At 42.4% G+C, this 25,851-nt stretch overlaps 1 protein-coding gene and 1 long non-coding RNA gene across 4 annotated transcripts in view; one reads left to right on the top strand and one right to left on the bottom strand.

Annotated features, from left to right (window-relative positions):
• Positions 1 to 22,215, bottom strand: part of LOC124595762 (soluble calcium-activated nucleotidase 1) — a 69,344-nt gene extending 47,129 nt beyond the window's left edge. For all 3 annotated transcript variants that reach the window (XM_047134640.1, XM_047134641.1, XM_047134642.1), the window contains exons 1-4: positions 21,405 to 22,215; positions 15,660 to 15,863; positions 14,042 to 14,199; positions 282 to 395 (exon numbers count right to left, since the gene is read on the bottom strand). In XM_047134640.1, coding sequence (XP_046990596.1) covers positions 282 to 395; positions 14,042 to 14,199; positions 15,660 to 15,863; positions 21,405 to 22,062 — 1,134 coding nt within the window. In that variant the 5' untranslated portion in view covers positions 22,063 to 22,215. The remainder of the gene's footprint in view (positions 1 to 281; positions 396 to 14,041; positions 14,200 to 15,659; positions 15,864 to 21,404) is intronic.
• On the top strand, positions 11,352 to 24,118 carry LOC124595763. Its single transcript, XR_006978239.1, has 3 exons — positions 11,352 to 11,618; positions 11,726 to 11,992; positions 24,078 to 24,118. It is a non-coding gene; the product is annotated as an uncharacterized LOC124595763 (long non-coding RNA).
• The last annotated feature ends 1,733 nt before the right edge of the window (positions 24,119 to 25,851 follow it).

The raw sequence follows: 25,851 nt of genomic DNA, 5'->3' as shown, positions 1-25,851 counted from the left end.
TTAATGCAGATCATGGTAATTACAAATTTTAATGTAATGTTCTAAATTTCATTACTGACACTTATGACTATTCAGTACAGAAGACTGTACTTCTTTTCATCCATGAGGTCATCTCTAATCATGCCTGCAGCATGTGTACAAAATGAACAAGTTAAATTCACCCTGTTAATATAACAGGAATTTTAAATAAATTCAAGGCCTTCATACTTCATCTCAGCAACAGGAGTTTCTTTAAGCAGTATTTTACCAGTAACTGTAAATGCCATAACAAATGTCCGCACCTCTTTAGAAGTCTCCATCGTTTTGAGTGCTACTATTATACTGTCATCAGTTCCTGGCAAAAACTTGAAAGATGAAAATCCATGGGTAGGAACAACTTCCCCAACGAAAGTAACCTGTAAAAAAAAAAGTTACAAATGTGCACTGGGCAACACAATACAAAGGAAGACATTCTCTTACAAGAGATTTACAGATGAAGTACATGAAGAAATATCATAGCTTTATTTTGTCCCTGCATCCCTTGATCTTACAACAAAGGTCACAATCAACTCACTTTTGTAACCAACATGCAATGTCTATTTAGAATATGCACAAGAATTAAAAATGGCACCAGATATCACTAGCAATATGCTTGTGTTATGTAAAGTGAGAAAAATGGCCATGTCAGTTCCAAAGCCCACCCCAGTGTGAAATTCCTGCTGAAAACTAATTTTATGCATATAAACACTTTCTGAAAATCACATCCAACACATCTGGATTTAATGCAAAGATATAAAAATAATGTTATCAATTTTAAGAAGCAGTAATGATTAAAAGTAGTGAAAAGTAATTCACAGACTGTTGGTTGGTTGGTTTGTGGGATTAAAGGGACCAGACTGCTACGGTCATCGGTCCCTTTTTCCAAATACGAAAAACACCCACAGAGAATAAAAACGAGTAACAGAATAGATAACAGACGACACAGAACAAGAGAAACTTAGACAAAGACCAGACAAGACGAACTAAAATCACACAGAGTGTGACTGTGGTTGGCCGACCATAGAAACAAAAAAGGAAAAGCCAACCACCGAAAAACTCACTAAAAACTCAGATTAAAACCGTAGGCCAATGGCCAGAATCAACACAAAAGAACATAAACACTCAGATTAAACGATAAAAACATAAAAAACCCCTGCCTGAATAAAACGTAAAACTAAGCCAGCCATAGCAGGGTCATCAGATAAAAGGGCAGGGAGTGTATCAGGTAGCGCAAATGTCTGCCTGACCACAGCTAAAAGGGGGCAGGCCAACAAAATGTGGGCCACTGTCAAAGCCGCCCCGCAGCAACATAGAGGAGGGTCCTCCCGGCGCAGTAAATAACTGTGTGTCAGCCGGGAGTGGCCAATGCGGAGCCGGCAAAGGACTACTGAGTCCCTGCGAGTGGCTCACAGGGATGACCGCCACACAGCTGTCGTCTCCTTGACAGCATGGAGTTTATTACGCGTTGTCATTTTGCGCCATTCATCGTCCCATAGCGCAAAAACTTTGCAGCGTAAGACTGCCCGCAAATCAGTCTCTGGGAGGCCAGGCCAACATCCAGAGATGGTTTACTGGTGGCCTCTTTCGCCAGGCGGTCAACATGTGCATTGTCCGGGATACCGACATGACCGGGGGTCCACACAAAGACCACAGAGTGGCCGCAACGGGCAAGAGTATGCAGGGACTCATGGATAGCCATCACCAGATGAGAACAAGGGAAACACTGGTCGAGAGCTCGTAAACCGCTCAGGGAATCGCTACAGATAACGAAGGACTCACCTGAGCAGGAGCGGATATACTCTAGGGCACAAAAGATGGCGACCAGCTTAGCAGTGTAAATGCTGCAGCCATCCGGCAAGGAACGTTGTTCGGAATGGTCTCCTAGAGTTAGCGCATAACCGACATGACCAGCAACCATCGAACCGTCAGTGTAAGCAATGCCAGAGCCCTGATACTTGGCCAGGATGGAATAAAAGCGGTGGCGGAAGGCCTCTGGAGGGACTGAGTCCTTCGGGCCCTGTGCCAAGTCGAGCCGAAGGCAAGGACAAGGAGCACACCATGGGGGTGCACGCAAAGTGGCCCGGAAAGGAGGTGGAACAGTGAAAACCCTAAGCCCAGAGAGAAGCTCTTTGACGCGGACCGCGATCGTACAACCTGACCGGGGCCGATGTTCTGGCAGATGGACGACCGATTGCGGGAACAGGAGACGATAGTTTGGATGCCCAGGCAAGCTAAAAACATGAGCAGCATAAGCGGCCAGTAAATTTTGGCACCTTAACCGCAATGGAGGGACACCTGCCTCTGCAAGTATGCTGTCCACTGGGCTGGTCCGGAAAGCACCAGTGGCAAGGCGTATCCCGCTGTGGAGGATTGGGTCCAGCACCCGCAACGCAGATGGGGATGCTGAGCCATAAGCCAGGCTCCCATAATCCAGACGGGTCTGGATTAACGCCTGGTAGAGCCGTAACAGGGTAGAGCGATCGGCGCTCCAGCGGGTGTGGCTCAAGCATCACAGAGCATTTAGATGCCGCCAACACGCCTGTTTAAGCTGCCAGATATGAGGCAGCCAAGTCAACTGGGCATCGAAAACCACCCCCAAAAACCTGTGTGATTCCACCACTGCATGAAGTTCGCTGTCAAGATAAAGCCGTGGCTCTGGGTGGACAGTGCGTCGCCGGCAGAAATGCATAACGCAGGTCTTCGCTGCCGAAAACTGGAACCCATGAGCTACAGCCCAAGACTGTGCCTTACGGATAGCACCCTGTAGCTGACGTTCAGCAGCTGCAATGCCAATAGAGCTGTAGTAAAGGCAGAAGTCGTCAGCATACAGGGAAGCTGAGACAGATGTCCCCACCGCCACAGCGAGCCCGTTAATGGCTATTAAAAACAGGCAGACACTTAAAACAGATCCCTGTGGCACACCGTTCTCCTGGACTCGGGAGGAACTATGGGAGGCCGTGACTTGCATGAGGAGGGTACGATACGACAGAAAACTGCAGATAAAGATCGTCAGAGAGCCCCGAAGACCCCATCCATGAAGTGTAGAACGGATGTGATGACGCCATGTCGTATCGTACGCCTTCCGCATGTCGAAGAAGACAGCGACCAGGTGCTGACGGCGGGCAAAGGCAGTACGGATGGCTGACTCCAGGCTCACCAGATTGTCGGCGGCGGAGCGGCCTTTACGGAACCCACCCTGAGATGGAGCCAGAAGGCCCCGAGACTCCAGTACCCAATTCAAGTGCCGGCTCACCATCCGTTCAAGCAGCTTGCAAAGAACGTTGGTGAGGCTAATGGGATGGTAGCTGTCCACCTCCAAAGGGTTCTTGCATGGTTTCAGAATGGGGATAACAATACTTTCCCGCCATTGCGACGGAAACTCACCCTTGACCCAAATACGGTTGTAAAGGTCAAGTAGCCGTCGCTGGCAGTCCACTGACAGGCGTTTCAACATCTGACAGTGGATGCCATCTGGCCCAGGAACGGTATCAGGGCAAGCGGCTAGGGCACTGCGAAATTCCCACTCACTGAATGGAACATTGTACGATTCTGGATGGTGGGTGCGAAACGAAAGGCTCCGACGTTCCATCCGCTCTTTAATGGAGCGGAAGGCCAGGGGGTAATTGGCAGAAGCGGAACTCAGAGCAAAATGCTCTGCCAAGCGGTTTGCAATGACGTCGGAGTCAGTACAAACTGCTCCATTCAGTGAAAGCGCAGGGATGCTGACAGGGGTCCGATAGCCGTAGAGGCGTCGAATCTTGGCCCAGACCTGCGATAGTGACATGGAGGCCAATGGTTGATACATACCGCTCCCAGCACTCCTGCTTGCATTGGCAGATAAGGCGGCGTGCTCGCGCACGCAGCTGTTTGAAGGCGATAAGGTGTTCAATGGAGGAACGTCGCTTGTGACACTGGAGCGCCTGCCAGCGATCTTTAATCGCTTCAGCGATCTCAGGCGACCACCAAGGCACAGTCCGCCGCCGAGGGGACCCAGAAGAACGGGGAATGGCAGTTTCGGCGGCAGTATCGATGCCGGTGGTGGCCGATTGAACCACCGCATCAATGTCATCACTAGAGAGAGGCTCAATAGCGGCAGTGGAGGAAAACAAGTCCCAGTCAGCCTTATTCATGGCCCACCTGCAAGGCCGCCCAGAAGACTGACGTTGTGGCAGTGACAGAAAGATCGGAAAGTGGTCACTACCACACAGGTCGTCATGCACTCTCCATTGGACAAATGGTAAGAGGCTAGGGCTGCAGATCGAAAGGTCGATGGCGGAGTACGTGCCATGTGCCATGCTGAAGTGTGTGAAGGAACCATCATTTAAAAGCGAAAGATCGAGCTGTGCCAATAAATGCTCAATGGTGGTGCCTCGACCTGTCGCCACCGACCCACCCCACAGAGGGTTATGGGCGTTGAAGTTGCCCAGTAACAAGAAGGGTGGCAGCAATTGGGCTATCAGTGCAGCCAGGACATGCTGCACGACATCGCCTTCCGGTGGAAGGTAAAGACTGCAGATGGTAACAGCCTGTGGCGTCCACACCCAAACAGCGACAGCCTCTAAATGTGTTTGTAGAGGGACAGACTCACTGTGAAGAGAGTTAAGGACATATATGCAGACGCCACCAGACACCCTTTCATAAGCTGCCCGGTTCTTATAATAACCCCGATAGCCACGGAGGGCGGGGGTTCGCATTGCTGGAAACCAAGTTTCCTGAATAGCAATGCAGAAGAAAGGGTGAAGGCTGATAAGCTGTCGCAGCTCAGCTAGATGGTGGAAGAAACCGCTGCAGTTCCACTGGAGGATGATATTGTCCATGGCTGAAAAAGGCGTTGAAGGGACTGGGAAGGCAAATTACGCTGCTGGGTCACCTACTGCCTCTGATGGGGCACCTGGGAAAGTGCTAACTATTGCGTCTGAGGGACCAGCGAGATCAAGGTCCTCAGCGGACGCAAGAATCTCCACCTCATCCTCAGACGGAGAGCTTGTAGGTAGCGGTGGAGCAGGTGCCACCGCAGGTGCCTTGGTCTTACGGGTCTTCAGTGTCGTTTTGTCTCGCTGTTCCTTTGGTTGCCGTTGCTGAGAGGGCTTATTGGAGTCAGTCTCCGAGACCGAAGATGATCGCGAAGCTTGACAACCAGCGACCTGTGGCTTCTTCAGCCACTGGTTGGTGTCTGCTGTGCCGCTGGTAGGAACCTGGGAAGGGAGTGACCCAAGGGATCCCTTCCGAGCGAGAGGCGCCGAAGAAGACTGACGCTTCTCCGGCTTAGAAGTGGGGACTGGTGTCCCCAGTGGTTGAGAGGGTGCTGCTCCCGAGGTAGGTGGTGTGGGAGCAACAGTGAGAGAAGTGGCCCCCATCGTCAAGGTTGCAGCTGAAGGAGCTGGAGCAGGAGTGACAGTGGAGGCATAAGATGACATCATGTGCACGGGATGTAGCCGCTGAAATTTCCGCTTAGCCTCAGTGTAGGTCAGTCGGTCCAGGGTCTTATATTCCATGATTTTGCGTTCTTTCTGTAAGATACTCCAGTCCGGTGAGCAAGGTGAATGAGGCTCTCCACAGTTGACACAGATGGGAGGCGGGTCACATGGAGTATCGGGATGAGATGGGCGTCCGCAATCTCGACATGTGAGGCTGGAAGTACAGCGAGATGACATGTGACCGAACTTCCAGCATTTGAAACACCGCATCGGAGGAGGGATATATGGCTTAACATCACAACGGTAAACCATCACCTTAACCTTTTCGGGTAAGACATCACCCTCGAAGGCCAAGATGAAGGCACCGGTAGCAACCTGATTGTCCCTCAGACCCCGACGAACGCGCCGGACGAAATGAACACCTCGACGCTCTAAGTTGGCGCGCAGCTCGGCATCAGACTGCAAAAGTAGGTCCCTATGAAAAATAATACCCTGGACCATATTTAAACTCTTATGTGGGGTGATGGTAACGTTAACATCCCCCAACTTGTCACAAGCAAGTAACCTGCGTGACTGGGCAGAGGATGCCGTTTTTATCAAAACTGACCCAGAGCGCATTTTGGACAAGCCCTCCACCTCCCCAAACTTGTCCTCTAAATGCTCTACAAAGAACTGAGGCTTCACAGATAGAAAAGATTCACCATCAGCTGTGGTACAGACGAGATACCTGGGCGAATACATGTCACTGTCATTCACTGCCTTTCGTTCCTCCCATGGTGTGGCCAGGGAGGGGAACGATTTGGGGTCATTAACATTAGCTTTAAAATGAGCCCTCAAACACTTAGAGACTGCTGGTGGCTGGCCGCCAGTGAGAGATGATGTACCACACTTCATTGCGGGTCATCCGCCCTGATGCCACCTACTCCGACCAAGGGCCCTCCCCACGGGCGCCACCCAGCCGCAGCAATAGCCACCTGGCAGGATGGCCATTGCCGGGAGTCCTGATGCCCCAGGGAGATGGGCATCTACTCCTTGGTATACGTGGGGAGTTAACAGCGCAGGCATCAGTAGAGCGATCCCTGTGTTGTCAGGAGGCTACAACCAACAGGGTACATGGCGGCCCCACCACAACGGACTGGCTACCGTGCTGGATGTTCGGTGACATGCGGTACATGGTCGTCGTCAGTGCAGAAAGTGGCACTGCACAGTGCAAGGTGGAAAGTGCACGTAAGAATGTATCCATGTCCAAGAGATGGAGGGCGGGCAGGACTGCAATGCAATGACGAATAAGCTGGCGAAAGTTCTCAACGCAAAATGGACACAACGCACCAAATAAGGTGCACTTCCCTAATTGGCTCGCTCTTCGGAAGAATTTAGAAAGATGGAGGTCAAACCCGAGAGGGGACCAACACATAAGGCCGGAACGTTTGAGACTCCTTTTAGTCGCCTCTTACGACAGGCAGGAATACCACGGGCCTATTCTTACCCCTGAACCCGCAGGGGGCTCACAGACTGTGCCAAAATATTCTTGAAGATTTAGATTATGGTGAATGATTTCAATCTTGATCCAGAAAGATCAAAAATCAGACTGCATTCAGCTGTCACAGACTCGACTGCGTTACCAGAAACTATACACATTGGGTCCAGAAATAATGATCTCACACTGTGAAGATCTAAGTGCTAATGAAAGATAAATGACCAACCAGTTATGATGCTCCACAGAGACTTTTTCATTGAATTTTTTCTACATAACCTTACTTTTGAACATAAGCAGTCAATTTTAGTAATAGTTATTACGCTATAAAATAAATATAAATAGTCCTTTAGTACTTACAGTTTTTCACAAGTATATTTCATTATTGTCATTACAATATATTGCAGAGATTAGAAGAGATGTGTGTGCATGTTTCACCAAAATTTAGTGACCAACATACTAATGGGGAGACAGTACATAAACATTATGTTTGGAAATTTGTGGTAAGTTCTTGTGGGACCAAACTGCTAAGGTCATCGGTCCCTAGGCTTACACACTACTTAATCTAACTAAAGACACACACACACACACACACACACACACACACACACACACACACACACAAAAAGGGAGAACTCTAACCTCCGACGTGGGTTTCCAGTGAACCAAGCTCTATGTTTAAATACATTACTGCCGTTTAATTCATTTTAAACCCCATGTAACAGTATTTTTAAATAAGAACAGTGGTCAACAGGATAACCATTGTTTTGCAGGCAACACACATGTTCCTAATTATTTTCTTTTGTAATACTAGGAGTCTCATGGCATTTGTTGAATTTCCCCAAAAGATTTTGTCAGAATGAATAACTGACTCAAAGTAGTGGTGATAGACTACCTTTCTGTTGTCTATATTTGTGAAACATAGCAAAATACACACTGCAAATGCTAAGATTTTAAGTTTACTTGCTAAGCAGTCAACCTTTAAATTTAGATTTTTATCAAGATTTATGCCTAAGAACTTCACACTGTTTGCATCTGTGAAATCCTGATCATTGTGAGTTGCCTTTATTCCACTCCATTCTAATGCTTTAGCTCCAAACTGCAACATTTTAGTTTTAGTTACATTTAGTTTTAGTCCATTTTGGCAGAATCAATATGCAAGACATTTTAGAGTATTTTTGACACTTCCTGGAATTCTTTTAGGTACCTCACACTTCCAATTAGAACTGACATATTGTCAGTAAATAAAATTTAATGAACATCAATGACAAGTGATAGGTCGTTTACACAGAAATGGAAAAGATTGGGAATCAATACTGAATGTTAAAGAATTCCTCAGGGAAATTTTTTTCCAGTTTCAGGAGTAATTTCTTGAACTGGAAGTTACAGTTACTCCTCCTTTCCTAACTGTTAAGTAAGAGTTGAACCACTGTAAAGCAGTGGCCTGATTCCCTATATCCGTAATTTGTGAAGACGGAAGGAGTGGGTCACTGAATCTAACACTTTTGTAAGATCACATGATATTCTTGAGACCTTCTTAGCTTTATCTAATGTGGAGATATTTTATCAGTAAACTCACTGAAGTCATTTACAATGCTTTTCCCTGTTGAAATCCAAACAGGGCTTTAAAAATTGTGTCATTTAAAAGAAGACATTTTTAAATCTATCTTGCTGCAATGTTTCCCGACACTTTGGAGAAGACCAGTAGAAGAGAGATAGGGCAGTATCCCATATCTTATGTTGAACCCTATTTGAATAATAGTTTTTTCTCGGCATATTTCAATACATCTGGAAAACATCCCTGCTCAAAAGCTAGCTTATAATAACTGACAGTGGTTGTGAAATTATGTTATGTAGACTCTTGACTACAGAAGCGGGTATCTCATCCCACCCAGACGAGGGTTTTTTTTAAGACAGTTTCTCATTTTCCACAACCCTTCGGATGCTTCTTTCAAACACTTTAAAAGATGAGTTCCATTTGTTTACCAAGATTATGAAATTTGCTTTGCCTTGTTAAGTTGCCATATCTACCTCCGATCTTGCTGCATTTAAGAAGAATTTGTTGAAACAGTTTGACAGCTGAACAGGATTTATTATAATATTTCCAAATTTAATTTTCAAAATCTCTTGACTATTGACTTTGGCTCCTAATTCTGACTGAACAAGTGATCACAATGCTTTTGCTTACATTTATGTTTGAGAATAAATGTACTATTTGCTATTTTTTAGCTGCTACTACAGCTTTCCCAAATAAAACATTATCGTGTTTGACATACATAACAAAATCAGGATTTCTGTTCGATTTTAATTCATTACGTAGTTATCTTTTTTCTAGCACTAGAAATTTTTGTTCCTGGTGTAATCTAAGTTTACTATTTATGTTTATTTGACAAGATCTAGTAAAAAAGACTCATTAAATATATCTAAAATACAATTTAAGAATTTGCCATGGTTTACAGTGCTTTAACAGTAGTGGTCTATTGGTCAGCTTACACTAGTTTTTTTGTGAAATACATCCATATTATTCTTCCTGGAATTCCTTTTATGCACACACACACACACACACACACACACACACACACACACACACACAAAAGAACCAGTACTTAGAAACATGTCAAACTCTAAAGGAATATTATTGGAGAAGAACGAAATGTTACAGAAATAAAAAGAACTAACAAAAATGTCCCCCTTCTATATGGCATCGTAGGCACCATAATGGAAATGGGTTCTATTACAAATGACACATGAACCACAATACAACAGCTATGGTGTGATTCACACATTAAACCAATCTTATAGTGCGAAATACATGATCACATAAGTTTTGCATTCAACAGTTCTGGTACTTATAGTCAGGTAAGCCCATCCCCTTAGCAAGGTTGTAACATATCACACAGGAAAATCTGTTTTTAATTATTTTAATTATCCTGGGGCCAAAACTGCATAAAAGGCAACACTAATATTAGTTTTTAATTGTTCTGAGACCAAAAACCACACAAAACAACAATTAAATCTGTTGTTAATTGCCAAGAGACTGGTGTAACATGTTCAATAAGCTGTTCACAGTTCTCTGCTACAACTGAAATCAAGAAACAGTACTTTCCCCAACAGATCAGAGTGTCTCAGGGATCACATTCAGGACGTGCTGTGCAATGCATGCCTTCAATTCAGCAACATTTGTATCTGAGCACGTTTCAGATAACCCCACAGCTAGAAGTCACGCTGACTAACATGTTATCTGTACAGCCAGGCTATAGGAAAATTGTGGTATCATGTAACGAAACCACCCCACGAACATCAAAGTTAGCAATGGAATTGTGAGTTTCCAACACACACTGGTAGCATTAGGGTGGGATCTGGCAGACTCAAAGGCACTTTTACACTGAGCCACACCTCCAGCGGCTCTGGACCATGAGCCGCCTCTACCTCTGCAATATGGTATGGTCGGTGACAGTGACTCTGCCCATTCGCGCTTTGAGTCTATGTAGGTGGCGCCTAGTCAATACTCCGACACCACTATTTGTGCTTTAGTTCAGAGAGCCTCTTCCTTGTTGACACCGAGCTGCATTATTTGTAATGAGCCTCTGTATGTTTACAGAAATACAAGTTCAGTAAATCATCTTTTTACTATGTTAATTTGTTCGCTTATCATTTCTGCTCCTGTCCAGCGTTCCTAAAATAACAGTTGCCACACCACTCTGTAGGCTAGCTATTCTTATGGTTGTGTATGAAGTCTTATACAACAGAAATGGCAGCTGACAGTTTAAGCAGTTTCAAAGTTTCCTTTGCAGCAGCTGTTTCACTGGCTGTGCAATGTGCAGAGTAGTGCCATTTTGCATAAAAATGATCCAACCCACATATACATGCTACTGATGGGTTGGAACAATGCTGGTGCACGAAAGACTCTCATAGTGTGTACCAGTGGTAATATAGGTACAAGGAACTGCAGGACTCATTTCCTTGATAAAATATGGCCCTATGATAAACAATGCCATCAAACAAGTCACCTTTGCAGAATGAAGTGGTATTGGCTGATGTGCATGCAAATTTTCTGTTGGCCATATTGTATAATGCTGTGTATTGACATGTCCTTGCAGGCAGAAATGGTGTTCATCTGTCCACAGAATGTTTCATGGCAATTCATTGTCCACTTCCATGCAAGCAAGAAATTCTAGAGCAAACATTTGCCTTTCATGCAGGTCAGCATGAAGCAACTTCTGAACATAAGTAATTCTGTATAGATAGCAAAGCAGGGTGTTTTGTCGAATTTTATGTACCATGTCCACAGGCAAGTCCAAAGCTCGTGCAACTCCCCATGCACTGCATGTTTGCACACCACCACTCAATCGCACATGCAATACTGCAACCACACCTTCTACGCAATACTGCAACCACACCTTCTACTGACGTCAGATCAATTTTTTTCTCCCACAGCCACATTGACATTCAAAAAGATTGGGTCTTTTGAAGTGCAATCACTTCTCCAGAGCCTTGGCAGCAGTGGATAAATGCCTCTTCATACCCTTGAGTGTCCAGAACTTCTGCAGAGTAACTAGCACACAGTCACCATTGTAGTAGAAGAGCTTGATCAGCAACACACAATCCTGCTTGAGATAGGCTTGCCGAGCAGCTCAGATGCAAACTGCGGAACAGCTGTGTACCTGGCATCCTATGCATATTCTGTCACTTACAGCACCATCTGGGGGGTAAGATTTTCGCAAATTTTTATTTGTTTACACAACTTTTCCCTTCTATTCGATAATATTCAGTTCAAATTTGATGTAATTCTGAACAATGGTTCTTATGCTTACAGTGTTTTGGACCTGGAACTTTAATTATAACCACACTGTATATACTGGTTGGTCGGTCAGTCTGTCAGAGCTAAGGCAATTAGATTATCTGAACATGAGAGAGGCATGAGATTAAGAAAGAAGAATTCAACCTTTGCCAATAATCTTTTTAACAGAAAACCACTCATATGACTTAAAGAGTGTGAAGTTTTATACTTCGTTAAGCAAAGCTGAAGGATGGCCCTTCTGGAAATATTGGAGACCAACAAAAACATGATACAGAATTCCAGGTTCGTATTAAACCAGTAAACTCTTCTATTCTTTACTAAACTAACTCCCATGTACAAAACTGCTTGAAACTTTTTACTTTATAAATGAGTCAATGGGGTCAAATATTTTACATCTAGCATTGAAGTGAGAGAAAGTTTAGAAACACTCATTTATGTTTGAAGTTTGTCGGCAGTCACAAACTCAAATACTGGATGAGTATGCTGTTATGGTCTTCAGTCCCAAAAACTGGTTTTATGCAGCTCTCCACACCACTCTATCCTGTGCAAGCCTCTAAATCTCTGAGTAACTACTGCAGCTTGCATCCTTTTGAGTGCTTACAGTATTCACCTCTTGGTCTCTCTCTATGATTACTCCCACACTTCCCTCCAATACTAAGCTGGTGATCCCTTGATGTCTCAGAATAAGACCTATCAACCAAACCCTTCTACTTGACAGGCTGTGCCACAAATTTCTTTTCTCCCAGTTCTGTTTAGTATCTCCTCATTAGTTAAAGGATCTACATATCTAATCTTCAGCATTATTCTGCAGCACAACATTTCAAAAGCTTTTCTTCTCTTCTTGTATAAACTATTTAACACCCACGTTTCATTTCCATCTGTGGCTACACTCCACACAAATACTTTCAGAAAGGACTTCATAACACTTAAATCTGTGTTTGATCTTAACAAATTTCTCTTCTTCAGAAACATTTTTCTTGCCATTACCAGTTACATTTTCCACCCTCTCAATTTCGGCCACCATTTACTTTGCTGCACAAATAGCAAAACACATCTGCTACTTTAAGTATATCATTTCCTAATCTAATTCCCTAAGTATCACCTGATTTAATTTCACTACATTCCATTATCCTTGTTTTGCTTTTGTTGATGTTTATTTTATATTATCCTCCTTGCAAGACAATGTCCATTCCATTTAGCAGCTCTCCCAAGTCCTTTGCTCCCTCTGACAGAATTACAAAGTCATCAGCAAATCTCAAAGTTTTTATTTCTTCCCCCTGAACTTTGAGTGGAGTCTGTATAATCTACACTCAGTTTTAAGAAAAATATGGCTTTGAATGCATCTCAATGTTTATGTCATATCTCCAGAGGTATGTGCTGCACAATGGTAATTTTGCTGATACCTTTTGTGGTACATGTAGACACTGTCTGCAAAATGTACTGTAGACAGAATAAATTAAAACTTCATGCTTGATGCAGCAGTTTTACTGCATGAACAGCAAAAAAGATTAAGCAATAAACTTTTTTCCTTCCATCTTTTGTGAAAGATGTCAATGTGAAAAAGTTTTGTGAAGGTTTGAAATTATTTGTAAAGGTTGTTGGAAGTTATCAAGTGCTTTCACACTCAAATAGTGGATGAATTTATTCTGGCTGCCTCCAGGCATATACACAGTTTCTAATGTTAATACTTGCCTTATAGTGTTAAACTTTTAACATAATAATCTTATATTAATGAGTGGATTATTACAGCATTTATTTTTTTAAAAAATCTGGTGAATAATTATATGAAACATAGAAATTCAAATTTCTGTTGCCTCTGGAAGCTATCAGAGAGACAGTCTACAACTGGGACCAGGTGACCATGCCCTGAGTTAGTCTTTTTGTAATGCAGATGATCAAACTCGGTATCCTTTTTCTCCTCTGTTAAATGAAGTTTCACTTATATAAATGTTAGAGGACAATTTTCAGTTAAACTTAATTTTTCATCATTTGTTAAATGTATTCGAATATAAAAAACTGTTTCCTTTTTCATTTAATGAAACTTTCTATGTGATGAAAAGAAATAATATTTTCTATGTAACCTCCCTACATGTAACTTTTTGTACCTCTTGTATTAATAATATCTGTGCAAGCCTTACATAATTTGATCTGTGTTTGTGACACTTAGTAATCAGATGACGATGGCCTAGGAAGCCGAAAACTTGTTATGACCAAAAATTTAATTTTGCAGAACATTAAGAAGCAATTATTCAATATTACTAGGAGTATATGTACATAGTATCAATTTATTGTTACTATTAAACTTTCATTCAATGTATTACTGTTTTTTACCTTTATATCATCAAAGTTTTCATCAGCTGTGATAATCATGTTAGTTCCTCTTTCATTATCCAGATTTTCATCATATTTTTCTTTTGAGGAACGTCTCGGAAGGAAAAACCAGCGTTTATGGTATGTACTCCATGAAACTGCTTCATGGATCATGTATCCTGTAAACAATATGAGCTGTTACTTTTGTTTACAGTAAACTAATACAGAAACTATCTCTTCTAGATGCAAAATTGTGTTACATTTCTTCTCACACATGAAACCATTTCTTTCATTTGCTTGTATAAATATGTAAATTCTCCAAATTCCTACTTCCAGACATCTTGCAAAAGTGTGATACATTTGAGAGGAAATAATTTTTATAAACTCATGTAAAATATTTTCTTTTGAGGTGGTGGTTGTTCACTTTGTTGTCACTTCCAACTTTGCACATTTTACTCAGTGGCATGGGGCACAAACATCAAGCAATTTTTTACTCTGCACAGGTCGAAAAGATATAAATCTCAGAGGCTGCTGGATTTTAGACCACTTTCTGTATGAGATGCACTTTGATACTATCACTTCTTCACATTTTTCCTTGCTAAAAACGGGTTGTGTGAGGAATTTATGCATACTTTGAAACAAAGTTCGTGTGTAGACGCAATATATTTTGCATATAGTTGCTTTTTATGTACTAATCTGGTGGGAACGTACTTCTAACATTTAGGGAAAAGTAAGAGATTAAAGGAATACTAGGACACACTTTTACACAGGAAGACAGACTCTTTAAATATTTGGATTAAAACAGCAAGCTGAATACATATAAAGGTAATTTTGGCATGTTCACTGTATACCTTTTCCATCATATTCTGCACATTTCATATCACATCTTCCCCTTCTTTTCTGCAAGTTGGTTCAACTTAAATAGGCTATGTCCATGACACATGAAGGAACTGAGGCCCTTGCACAAGGGCACTGTGTATCCCAAACACACATTTCAGACAATGATGCTCCTGCACTAAGGTATTATAGCACTTATGGAAAGCATGACTTCAATGGGTCAGTGACTAATGAGAAGCTTTTAATTTATTTTAAACAGTGTTATCTAACAGGACTAATTTAATGATGTCTCAAATACGTAAGTGGTTCTGGTTCAAGTATGAAAGTTAAAAGAACTTCAACATGCAACCATAAATCTTATTTATGATTTTATGAGTAATGTGTATGTGTTCAGAGACATTAGATTACCTTTAAGCATGTATCAAGGAAAGAAAACTGACAATTGTGTACTGAAATTAGTTACCATCTCATTAAATGTAAGTTATGTGAGGTATGCTTGAATATGATTACAAAACAATAAAGGAAATTCCTGGAAGGCAACCACTCAGTTATAGCAGACTGATGTGTAGCATACAGCCACACAAAATGCTGTTCACTAGCTTTGAAGCTCTGCAGGCACCCAAATGCACAGTACCGTGGCCCTAGAAACACTGTTGCTGCGGCTACAGAGAGAGAGAGAGAGAGAGAGAGAGAGAGAGAGAGAGAGAGAGAGAGAGAGAGAGAGAGAGAGAGAGAGAGAAAACATACAATTTTTCTTCACATTGTTACAAAGGGTTTTCGTCAACACAGCTGATGATGATACCTGGAAATTCAATCCCTACAGCACGTCTAATCTTGTTGTACTTATCACGCCAGTTTATATGAGAAACTTCTCCAGACACGGAGACTGTTTTAATCCATTGAGGGTTGAAGTTAACAAGCTCTCCCGAACTTGTGGTCCATTCTTTACCAAGGCCACCGATGTACAAGGTTTGATCCTTCACTGTAGCCCACTCCATTTTGAAACCTGAAAAGAGTAATTTTCATAAGCGTATTTTATCAAAAAAGCAGTCTGTAACTGAATCTTAAAATGTTAGTTTATTTATATTACCTCTAAAACTCAAGATTATTGTAATAAAATCAACTTTGAAAAAAGACAAACTGGATATACAAATATCCGATGTTAGAAAGGGAAAGAGGGTACGGGGGGGGGGGGGGGGGGGGGGGGGGTACGGGGGGGGGTACGAGGGGGGGGGAGGGTACGAAGGGGGGGGAGGGTACGAGGGGGGGGGGGGGGGGTACGGGGGGGGAGGTTACGGGGGGGGGAGGGTACGGGGGGGTGTACGGGGGGAGGGTACGAGGGGGGGAGGGTACGAGGGGGGGGAGGGTACGAGGGGGGGAGGGTACGAGGGGGGGAGGGTACGAGGGGGGGAGGGTACGAGGGGGGGAGGGTACGAGGGGGGGAGGGTACGAGGGGGGGAGGGTACGAGGGGGGGAGGGTACGAGGGGGGGAGGGTACGAGGGGGGGAGGGTTACGAGGGGGGGAGGGTACGAGGGGGGGAGGGTACGAGGGGGGGGAGGGTACGAGGGGGGGAGGGTACGAGGGGGGGAGGGTACGAGGGGGGAGGGTACGAGGGGGGAGGGTACGAGGGGGAGGGTACGAGGGGGGAGGGTACGAGGGGGGAGGGAAGAGGGGGGAGGGGAAGAGGGGGGAGGGGAAGAGGGGGGAGGGTACGAGGGGAAGAGGGGGGAGGGTACGAGGGGAAGAGGGGGGAGGGTACGAGGGAAGAGGGGGGAGGGTACGAGGGGAAGAGGGGGGAGGGTACGAGGGGAAGAGGGGGGAGGGTACGAGGGGAAGAGGGGGGAGGGTACGAGGGGAAGAGGGGGGAGGGTACGAGGGGAAGAGGGGGGAGGGTACGAGGGGAAGAGGGGGAGGGGAAGAGGGGGAGGGGAAGAGGGGGGAGGGGAAGAGGGGGAGGGTAGGAGGGGAAGAGGGGGAGGGTAGGAGTGGAAGAGGGGGAGGGGAAGAGGGGGAGGGTAGGAGGGGAAGAGGGGGAGGGTAGGAGGGGAATGGTAGGAGGGGAAGAGGGGGAGGGTAGGAGGGGATGAGGGGGAGGGTAGGAGGGGAAGAGGGGGAGGGTAGGAGGGGAAGAGGGGGAGGGTAGGAGGGGAAGAGGGGGAGGGTAGGAGGGGAAGAGGGGGAGGGTAGGAGGGGAAGAGGGGGAGGGGAAGAGGGGGCGGGGAGGAGGGGAAGAGGGGGAGGGGAGGAGGAGAAGAGGGGGGGAGAAGGAGGAAAGGGGGGGAAGGAGAAGGGGGAAGGAGAAGGGGGGGAAGGAGAAGGGGGAAGGAGAAGGGGGGAAGGAGAAGGGGAGGTACTTCAGGTCACTGCTTTGTAATGTAACACACTTCGTAACCTAGGTCAAATCTCTGAATATTACTGAAGAATGATTATTGATAGCAAAATTATTACTAAATGTATTAAACACCTAGCAAGTGTTTTTTGATCATAAATGAGTTCTTAAATGTTTAACTGTTTTCAGTGGGGAAAAAAAGCTTTGTCAGGTGTAACAACATATTTGAGACAGACTATAGTTTTCTGTAGAGCCTTTCTTTATCTACTTTTGTATGACTGCACTGCTTTGAAGGTAAAATGAGAACACTAACAAAGACTCAGTAACAAAGAATCAATGCCCAGGACACTAGAATCATTTGATTCTGATACTAGTTAATTCCTAGAGAAATGGTGATTCACGGACTCATGGGATCTGAATCAGCACGACTCAACAACCCTAATTAAAAACATTATGGATAAACTTTTTTACTCTAATTTTTTTGTGGCTGTATATCGTTAAGTTAAAATACTACCTGCAGACTACCTACTTAATATAAACTAACCTTTATTTCAAGAATTACGTTTAAACTTGAGTTTTATTTTCTTTTTTTTTTTTTTATTATTATGTACTGTCCCAAGAACTGACCTCATTAAAATGTATAGTTATATTTACAGCCCACTGTATTTCCCCCTAATAACTCTCCCATAAGTCTCAAGCAGCTTTTTCAACTTGGTTACCCAACCACTACAGAAACAGTGTTGCAAAACACCTTTTCAAATAAAAAATATCAGTTAATTTTTTTATATAAGCACCACCTATCAATCTTTAAAATGCATAAATGCCCAGGCATTTATGAATTTTGGGTATTTGCTCCAACTTACAAATACCCAGGCATTTTGCATCACTGATCAGAGAAGCACCATCCTTCTCCAGCATCTACTGGTGACAGCATTCACTTCAGGGAACCCTCTTCCCAGAAATCTAAGGATCAGCAGCTCGACTCCAGCAAGTGGATGTAGGAGCCACAGACACTGGGTTCTAGGGCTGACTACTACTCATCTGTTCCTTGTTACCACAGTGAATAAGCCCTTGCAAAAGTCCCAACATTTGAAAGTACTTCAGAAGGAGGAGGAGAAGAAGAAGAAGAAGAAGAAGAAGAAGAAAAAGAAGAAGAAGAAACCTCAAGAGAAGGCTACATCACTGACCCCAGATGCACCAGATCCTTCTGAGCTATTCGACTCAGAATCTATGTTCATTGATGCTGTTTCACCTACACCTGTGACACATTGATTCTGATGGCTGGCCTGTCTCCTTGGCTGCTTCATGCCTAACCACTGTGCCCTCGACATAATTCAATGTAACTGCAATGGCTATTACTATCACGTATCAAAACTACAAGTAATACCCACCTGTTCTGCGAGCTTTATTGCTGTTTAGTAAACATATTTCACTGACAATCATTCTCCAACATATTGAAGCTACCATGGCATCTGTCAGAACCACTCTGATCTCTTCTCATATTGGCCCCCCAGAGCATCTGGAGAGGTCTGTACGTTAGTTCACATAAATAACTGAATCTCCCCCCCACCCCATACTACATTGGAAATAATAGCAGTAAGAGTGTGAAAGACACCAGCACTTACTATTTGCAATATTTTTTTTAGCTCTGGACAGGGCATTTACATACACTGAGAGAGCTGCCTTCATCAACAATCTTACCTCCCTGCTCTCCGTCCCCCCCCCCCCCTCCCCATTTAGAATGCATATGCACACCACTGCCTGTGAGGGAGTACCACGTTACCATGTTATTCGATGGATCCTCTGACCAACTTCTTTCTCATATTAATCTCTGTCTTCAAAATAGTGATGTAAAATGCCTGGGTATTTATAGGTTGGGACAACTCCTTGAGAATAAGTGGAGAGTTACTAGAGAGATCTTTGATGAGATCAATTTATGGGGTAGTACATAATAAAAAAGAAAAAACTTGAGTTTAAAAGAAATTTTTGAAATAAAGTATAGTTTGTATTAAGTAGTTAGCCTGAAAGTAGTATTTTTATCAACTACTGATTCAGAGAGTTGCCGATTCTCTGGGAATCAGCTAGTGTCAGAATCAAATGATTCCAGCATCTTGGACATTGATTCTTTGTTATTAAATCTTTTTTTTAAGTCAGCTTTCTCTTTTTATCTTCGCAGCAGTGCAGTCATAAGAAAGTAGGTAAAGAAAGGAGCAGAACAGGAAACTATAATCTGTCTCAAATGTCGTTACATCTGACAATAAAGCACTCTCTTCTTGTTTTTCATTGAAAACTGTTTAACATTTAAGAACACAATCATCAAGAAACATATGCCAGCTGTTCAATACATCCAGTAATAATTTTGCTATCAATAATCACAAAAATTTATAAAAAATACTTTTTTCTACATGGCCAGATTTCGGACATTTAAAGCTGCTTTGGGAAAATTTGCAGGTAAAATTCTCCTTTATACATGCCCTGCCCACTGGGCATTTGCCCAGCGCACATCACTACCGATCACGTGTGAACAGTCGAGATCCCTGAAGACTGTTTACAGCAACCTGAACTGGGGAGGACCTATCTGCCTTATGGGCTAACTTTCTTGTCCAACTACCACAGGTCAACATTAAGGGAACAGAGGGAGTAAGCACTCCAAGTATGGCTGATAACCACCTCACACTAGAGGCAAAAAGTGACACCAATAGGATGGAATGCAAGCGATCTTACTTTCTCTGAGCTTCGAATATGAGAAGCAAAGACCTTAAATTTTGGATTATATAGTCCTTAATTAGGCTAGGACACTTCAGGCAGTGGGGAGGATGATCATCTCTGCAATTGACAGAAAGATGGTGACTCGGATAGCAAGTTTTCATGACACAGTCGCCCAGCCCCCACGAATTGGGGTGTTCATGTATTTGGAGGACATATGCTCAAAGTGTTGGGGTATGAAGCATTAACCTAGGTATCCAACTCTGCTACAGATGAAACTATTACCACAGTTTTTATTTTGAATCACACTTTCACATTAACCTAGGCTGTGCTAGCTTATCAATTTTCTGCTTTCTCTGTTTGTGCACATATAGCACCATACACCGGACCAGCATTATGTAACAGGGCGAAGCTGATACCTAGTATTGGTAGCTTAGTTGACCTGGTTCATCAACCTGAGCATACTATTCTGGATATACAGATGAGCCAGCGTCCAGCCCAAATTCCAATTCCCCCTCCCCCCAAACTCAACTGTGGACAAACTGCTTGAGTGAACTCACAATTTAAATGTTAAATTTAAATATTCATATTAAAATCTCACTGAATCATACACCGATAGAATCTCCCAAAGGTTTATTAACATACACAACACATACTGTGCTCCACAGAAACTCAACTGCAATCAGCACATTATGTCACAGCTGCCATAAGTAAAATTTAACTCTAAGTGAGACATGAGTCTTAAACAAAAGATTTTCAAAGTGCACAAGTGAAAATTTCACAAGCCACCAAAGGATACAAAATGACAAAATTAGAAATGTGAAAACTGAAAAAACTTGGTAGAGTATGTACAAAAAAGTTAGAAGAAAACATGAGCAAAAAAAGGAGTCGGAAGACAGAGGAAATCATCCACCAGAACCAATATAGAGAAAAAAGGAAACCACAGGAACAAGCAGAATTCTAGTTGGGTCTAGTGTTATCAAGTCCAAGATAAAACAATGAAAAAGCTATATTGTTTGTAAATGAAGTGGAGTCGTAGTAAACAGGTTGATAATCTAAAAAATATTATTATTAGGCCCTATCCAAATCTGGAGAACAAACAATGCAATCTTCTTACCACAAACAATTCAGTTGGCAATGATAAACCAAAATGAAAATTTACACAATACTAGAACTGACATGCACGCCATTAAAGAAATGACAAAGTGTCCATCACTGCATTAGGAGTCAGTATTACAATTGCCAATAAATACATGCCTGTAAGTTCTGAATATACTATCAGGTAACTCCTCTATATTAGGACTATCAGTTCCACAGATGGAGAGTTACACAAAGGATACACACAGTCAGTTTTCAAAGATTCACTCAACATAAAAGTTATGCTGTCAGACTATCTGTAATTTGGTAAGAGCGGCAGTGTAACTTGCATTCGGTAATGTAGGTAAGCACATGTGTTTCATACTATACGCCTAAGGCATCAGCGTCCTTACCAGTACCATGTAGTTACGAACCTTTTGAAGTCCTTCCATCACCATCCGGTAGTACCACCCAAGGAATAACTTTATCATTGTCGATTTCGTAAACCACCCCCGTTCTGTCATCAAACGCTAAAATTTTGGCATTAAATGTTACTAGTTCTGACAGTTCCATGCCCCTGCCAGATTCGCCAAGGTTGGATTTTAAAGTCAAAGGTTCCACATCATCCCAGGTCACTAATATTTTTTCCGTTTTTGCATTCCAAGTCAGGTATCCCTTTTTCAAGCAACTTCGCCAAGCATTTTCTTCGTTTGCCTGTTTGGAACTTTTATCCATATCACTTATAATACCAATACGAAACATGACACCCTTTGGTGTTGTCATTGATGGGGTCAATGGGTAAGAAAAATTATAAAATTCTTGCTTTATGGGAGGTAAATACAAATTTTTTATGTTGTAATCTACAGACGCGTGGTCTTGGGTAAGAACTATATTTCGTAATTTATGCCGACTAGATGGACTATAAGTATATAATACTAATAATAATATCAAAACGCCAACAACAATTAGGCTGACGAAATGTGTCTGAATCCTTAACGTACTGTTCCCAACACGGTATGCTGTTGGCGTCCTGATTGCTTGCCTCCAGTCTCGCAATGTCATCATTTCACTGCTTTCTGAGGCGACTGGCATGTGTTAAAACTCAGTGCACAAAGTATGAAACATAGAAATACATAACTAATAATAAACCCCCCCTTTTGTCACATATTCACACCTACAACTTTCACGTCCCCATGTTCGTCTGCGTTACTCCCCCCTCCTGTCATCATACAACACCTGGGCAAACTTCAGCCAACTGTACACCAAAGATAAGACATTTCTCGGAGAAATGTCACTGCCCGCTATATTGCGAAAATTCAATGCGGACGTGGAACTACGTACTATTTTAAATCACTATGTCGTTCCGTGGTGCAAGCTAATTTTCCTTGGGTTATTTCTAAGAGATTTGTCTAAATAATTTGCAGAAAATCATTGTAGGTTTTGGCTGCGTCATTTACTTAGCAAGTTGACTGCCATACACGGTGATGAATGTTTCATCACTACTCCAGGCCAGACATATCGCGTCAGGCGTGCTGTTCTACTGTGGCCACTGGTGGCTACATCGTGTTAGACTTAGTTCCTCCAATGCTAAAATGCATATCAGGCTACAAGTTTTCTCCAGCGAACTCGATCAGCTGTCAGGGTTTTCACCTTCTTTCCAGTTCATGTCCAGCATGAACGACCCCGTTTCAAAAGTTTTCTTTCTCGGGTTTCAAAGTCTTCAGATACATCTCCAGCCAGTGGTTTCCATAACAGTGTTGATTTGGGAACTGTTCCATACAACATGCCCCACAAGGGTCAGTATTCTTCCAGCAACGATTTTTTGTGGGCTACATTACACTTCATTATCTAAAGCTTTGTCCCGATAACTTACCTTTAGAATTCGCGTCAAGTATCGTTGGTGAAAAATATTGTTCTTGTGTGCTGATTTTATTGACATTTTCCAGACCTCATATGCATTTATGGCCATCGGTAGCTGATAGAGAAGAACAGCTATAGCCGCAGCATTGTGGACATAGTTATAAAGTCTGTTTGCCATATGGATCGCATTTGTTGAAGACTGTAGAAGCTTGTGCAATTCTGCTCCTGATGTCTGAATCAACATAACCCTTATACAGATAAGATTGTCGAGACATGGAAATCGACCAACATCTTGTAGTACCTTCCATTGCACTCTATTTTCAGTACATATAGTGCCACTTTTAATCACGTTGCGCTTGTCCTCTCAACATTTATTTTTAGCTCTACACAACTGGTCATTCCACCCATCTTGGTAATCATTGGTTATAAAATTTGTTGTGTTTCTGACAGAAGAAAAATATCGTCAGCAAAATCCAGTGCATAAGACTTGATTTCTTAATCCAGCACATAATCATTTTGGAGTTGTTTTCTCATTATGAATTCTGTGATTAATGTTAAAAAGAATAGTGATAAAATGCATGTTTGTCTGATGTCTGTCAGAATTTTAAAGTAAGAGGTGTCGTGTTCTCATACAGTAACTCGAATCGGACAGTTTCTGAAAACATCAAGGAGATGGACAGGAATTTCATATAGGCGTATAACATTCCAAAACGACTATCGGTATATTTTGTTTGTTTTAATCAATGAGGTGCAGTGGACAGATGAATTCTATGAATTTTTCTGTTATGTTCCACAGAACAAATATTTCTATAGAGCAGAATCTCTCTCTTTGAAAGTGAGCCTGTTCTTCTCGTAGTCGAGAACCTGCTGTTTCTTGTATCTCTTCTAAGAGAATACGGCAAACGACTTTGTTTGGCACCCACGGAAGCATGATACCTCTTCAATTTGTACATTCCGTTTGGTTACCTTTCTTCAGTAGTTTAACAATAATGCTAGACCTCCAGTCTACTGGAATTTACTTTCTTTGCCAAGAGATATTGCACAGTTTTGCAAGGCGATTAATTAAGTTCGGACATACAAATTTCAAAATTTCGGATGAGATTACATCGAAGCCAGATGCTTTATTGTTTTTAAGTTTATCAATAGCTGCTTACTAATGATGGGCTAAACTGCGATTTTCCGATATCAGTGATTTCTGTGAATGCTACTTTTCAGTATCTGTTATTCTTAACTGTGATTTGTCGCAGTTAAGGAACATACGTCGTGTATCCCTCCGCCACTGCTATTTCTGCGATTTCTGCTACTTCCGCGATTTCTGCTACTTCTGCGATTTCTGTGACTTCTGCTACTTCTGCGATTTCTGTGATTCCTGCGATTTCTGCGACTTACCACCGTATGAAAAAGTTACGTCTGTCAACACAGAAAATTGCATCTCAACAAACCTGTCATTGGCAAGTATGTTTTACGTTTTTTCTTCCGTTGGCTTTAATTTTGTATTAAAGAAACAACTGTGAAAATATTAATAGTGTAATTAATATGTAAGTAGCCGTACAGTACCTTAATAGTTCGTATTTAGAAAATGAATTCTAGCATATTGTTATGTTCACAGGTACCTGAACTACATTTCAGTCACTCAGTAAAGTGATAACTCAAAATATCATTGTCAACAGATCTGAAGAAATTGCCACTGCGTCTTTAAACCGTTTTCGTCAGACGAGAGGTTAGTTTCTAAGCGTTTCGATGGACTTAATTACTTCAGTGAGATCGTTCTTGCAAATGTGATATTCATTATAGTAAATATTAGCAATCTACTCTGTCAATTATATTGCTAGTAATTAATGACAGCAAAAATTGTTTAATAATCCTTGTGTTTTTGCAGACACAGTTCTGACTCTGATTACTGGTTGCTGTACGTATCTATCCACATCAAGGCAGTTGAGAGAGACTCGTGAAGATTCAAGACAGCTCTAAGAGGATTTGCAGTTTAAAAGTGAAATAATTGTGAAATAAGTGTGTGAATGATTAAACTGTGTTTTATTGAAGTTGTTGTGCGATTTTAAAGGAATAATAAATGTCAAATACAGTGAGTGAATAATAAAAATCTCATTTTCCACATGTTTAAGCCGTCCTATACCCATAATTTTCCGCCATTTACTTATTGGTAAACACTTGTTGGAGAGTGACATGCCCCTCCCCCCTTTCTCCACAATCTTGGTGTGACACTGACGAGTCACATATCCCGAAGTCTACAATATGCATTTTGAGACTGTTGATATGAAAGTGGGAAGTACAGATCTTCCAGTTAAATCAGGAATAGCTTAAGTGCATTACTTGAAAGTAACACAGGAAAAGCTTACTTATGTAGGTGGTAGTAGTGTCGGCAAAAAGTTCTTGTGTGTGAAGTTGCCATGTAGAACACCAGGTGTAAAACTTTTCTCCCGAGTCTTGAACTGTGTCAGAACAAAAGTGAGGCATTCATATGACTGTTTTCATTTCTCTACACTTATACAGATGTCTGAGTTCTGCTGAGTTAACATTGCAAAGTCCTGTAGGCATGTGGAGTATTCACCAAAACTGTCATATTGGAAGCAGAATCAAACACATTTGTTACGTTACTTGATATTTTCAAGAGAAAAAGGCAATGTTGCTTCTTATTAATATAATACATTCAGAGTCACAGCAGTATTTGACCAATCATAACTGATGCTGAATGTGCATGTCGTCATATAATATGAAGGGCTTATTTCAATAGTGGTACAAGTCCATTACCTCCACTTTTCTGTCTATAATGCTTCTGAAATTAGTGATCCAAACAAACACAAATAAAGGTTCATCTCTAGCAAGAAGCCATATGCTTGAATATTTCTGGTATCTCAACTGCAGATTTTTCAGCGTTCATTTAACTTTACGACTCTGTATCTCAAAATGAACAAAAATGGACTTGTACCACTATTGAAATAAGCCCTTCATATGCACACACAGCACATCGATCTCGTGAGGCACTAGGCTCTCATAACGAAG

The sequence above is a fragment of the Schistocerca americana genome, chromosome 2 (genome assembly GCF_021461395.2).
Source record: "Schistocerca americana isolate TAMUIC-IGC-003095 chromosome 2, iqSchAmer2.1, whole genome shotgun sequence".
Classification (NCBI taxonomy): domain Eukaryota; kingdom Metazoa; phylum Arthropoda; class Insecta; order Orthoptera; family Acrididae; genus Schistocerca; species Schistocerca americana.
This window is presented reverse-complemented; position numbering and strand designations above follow the sequence as displayed.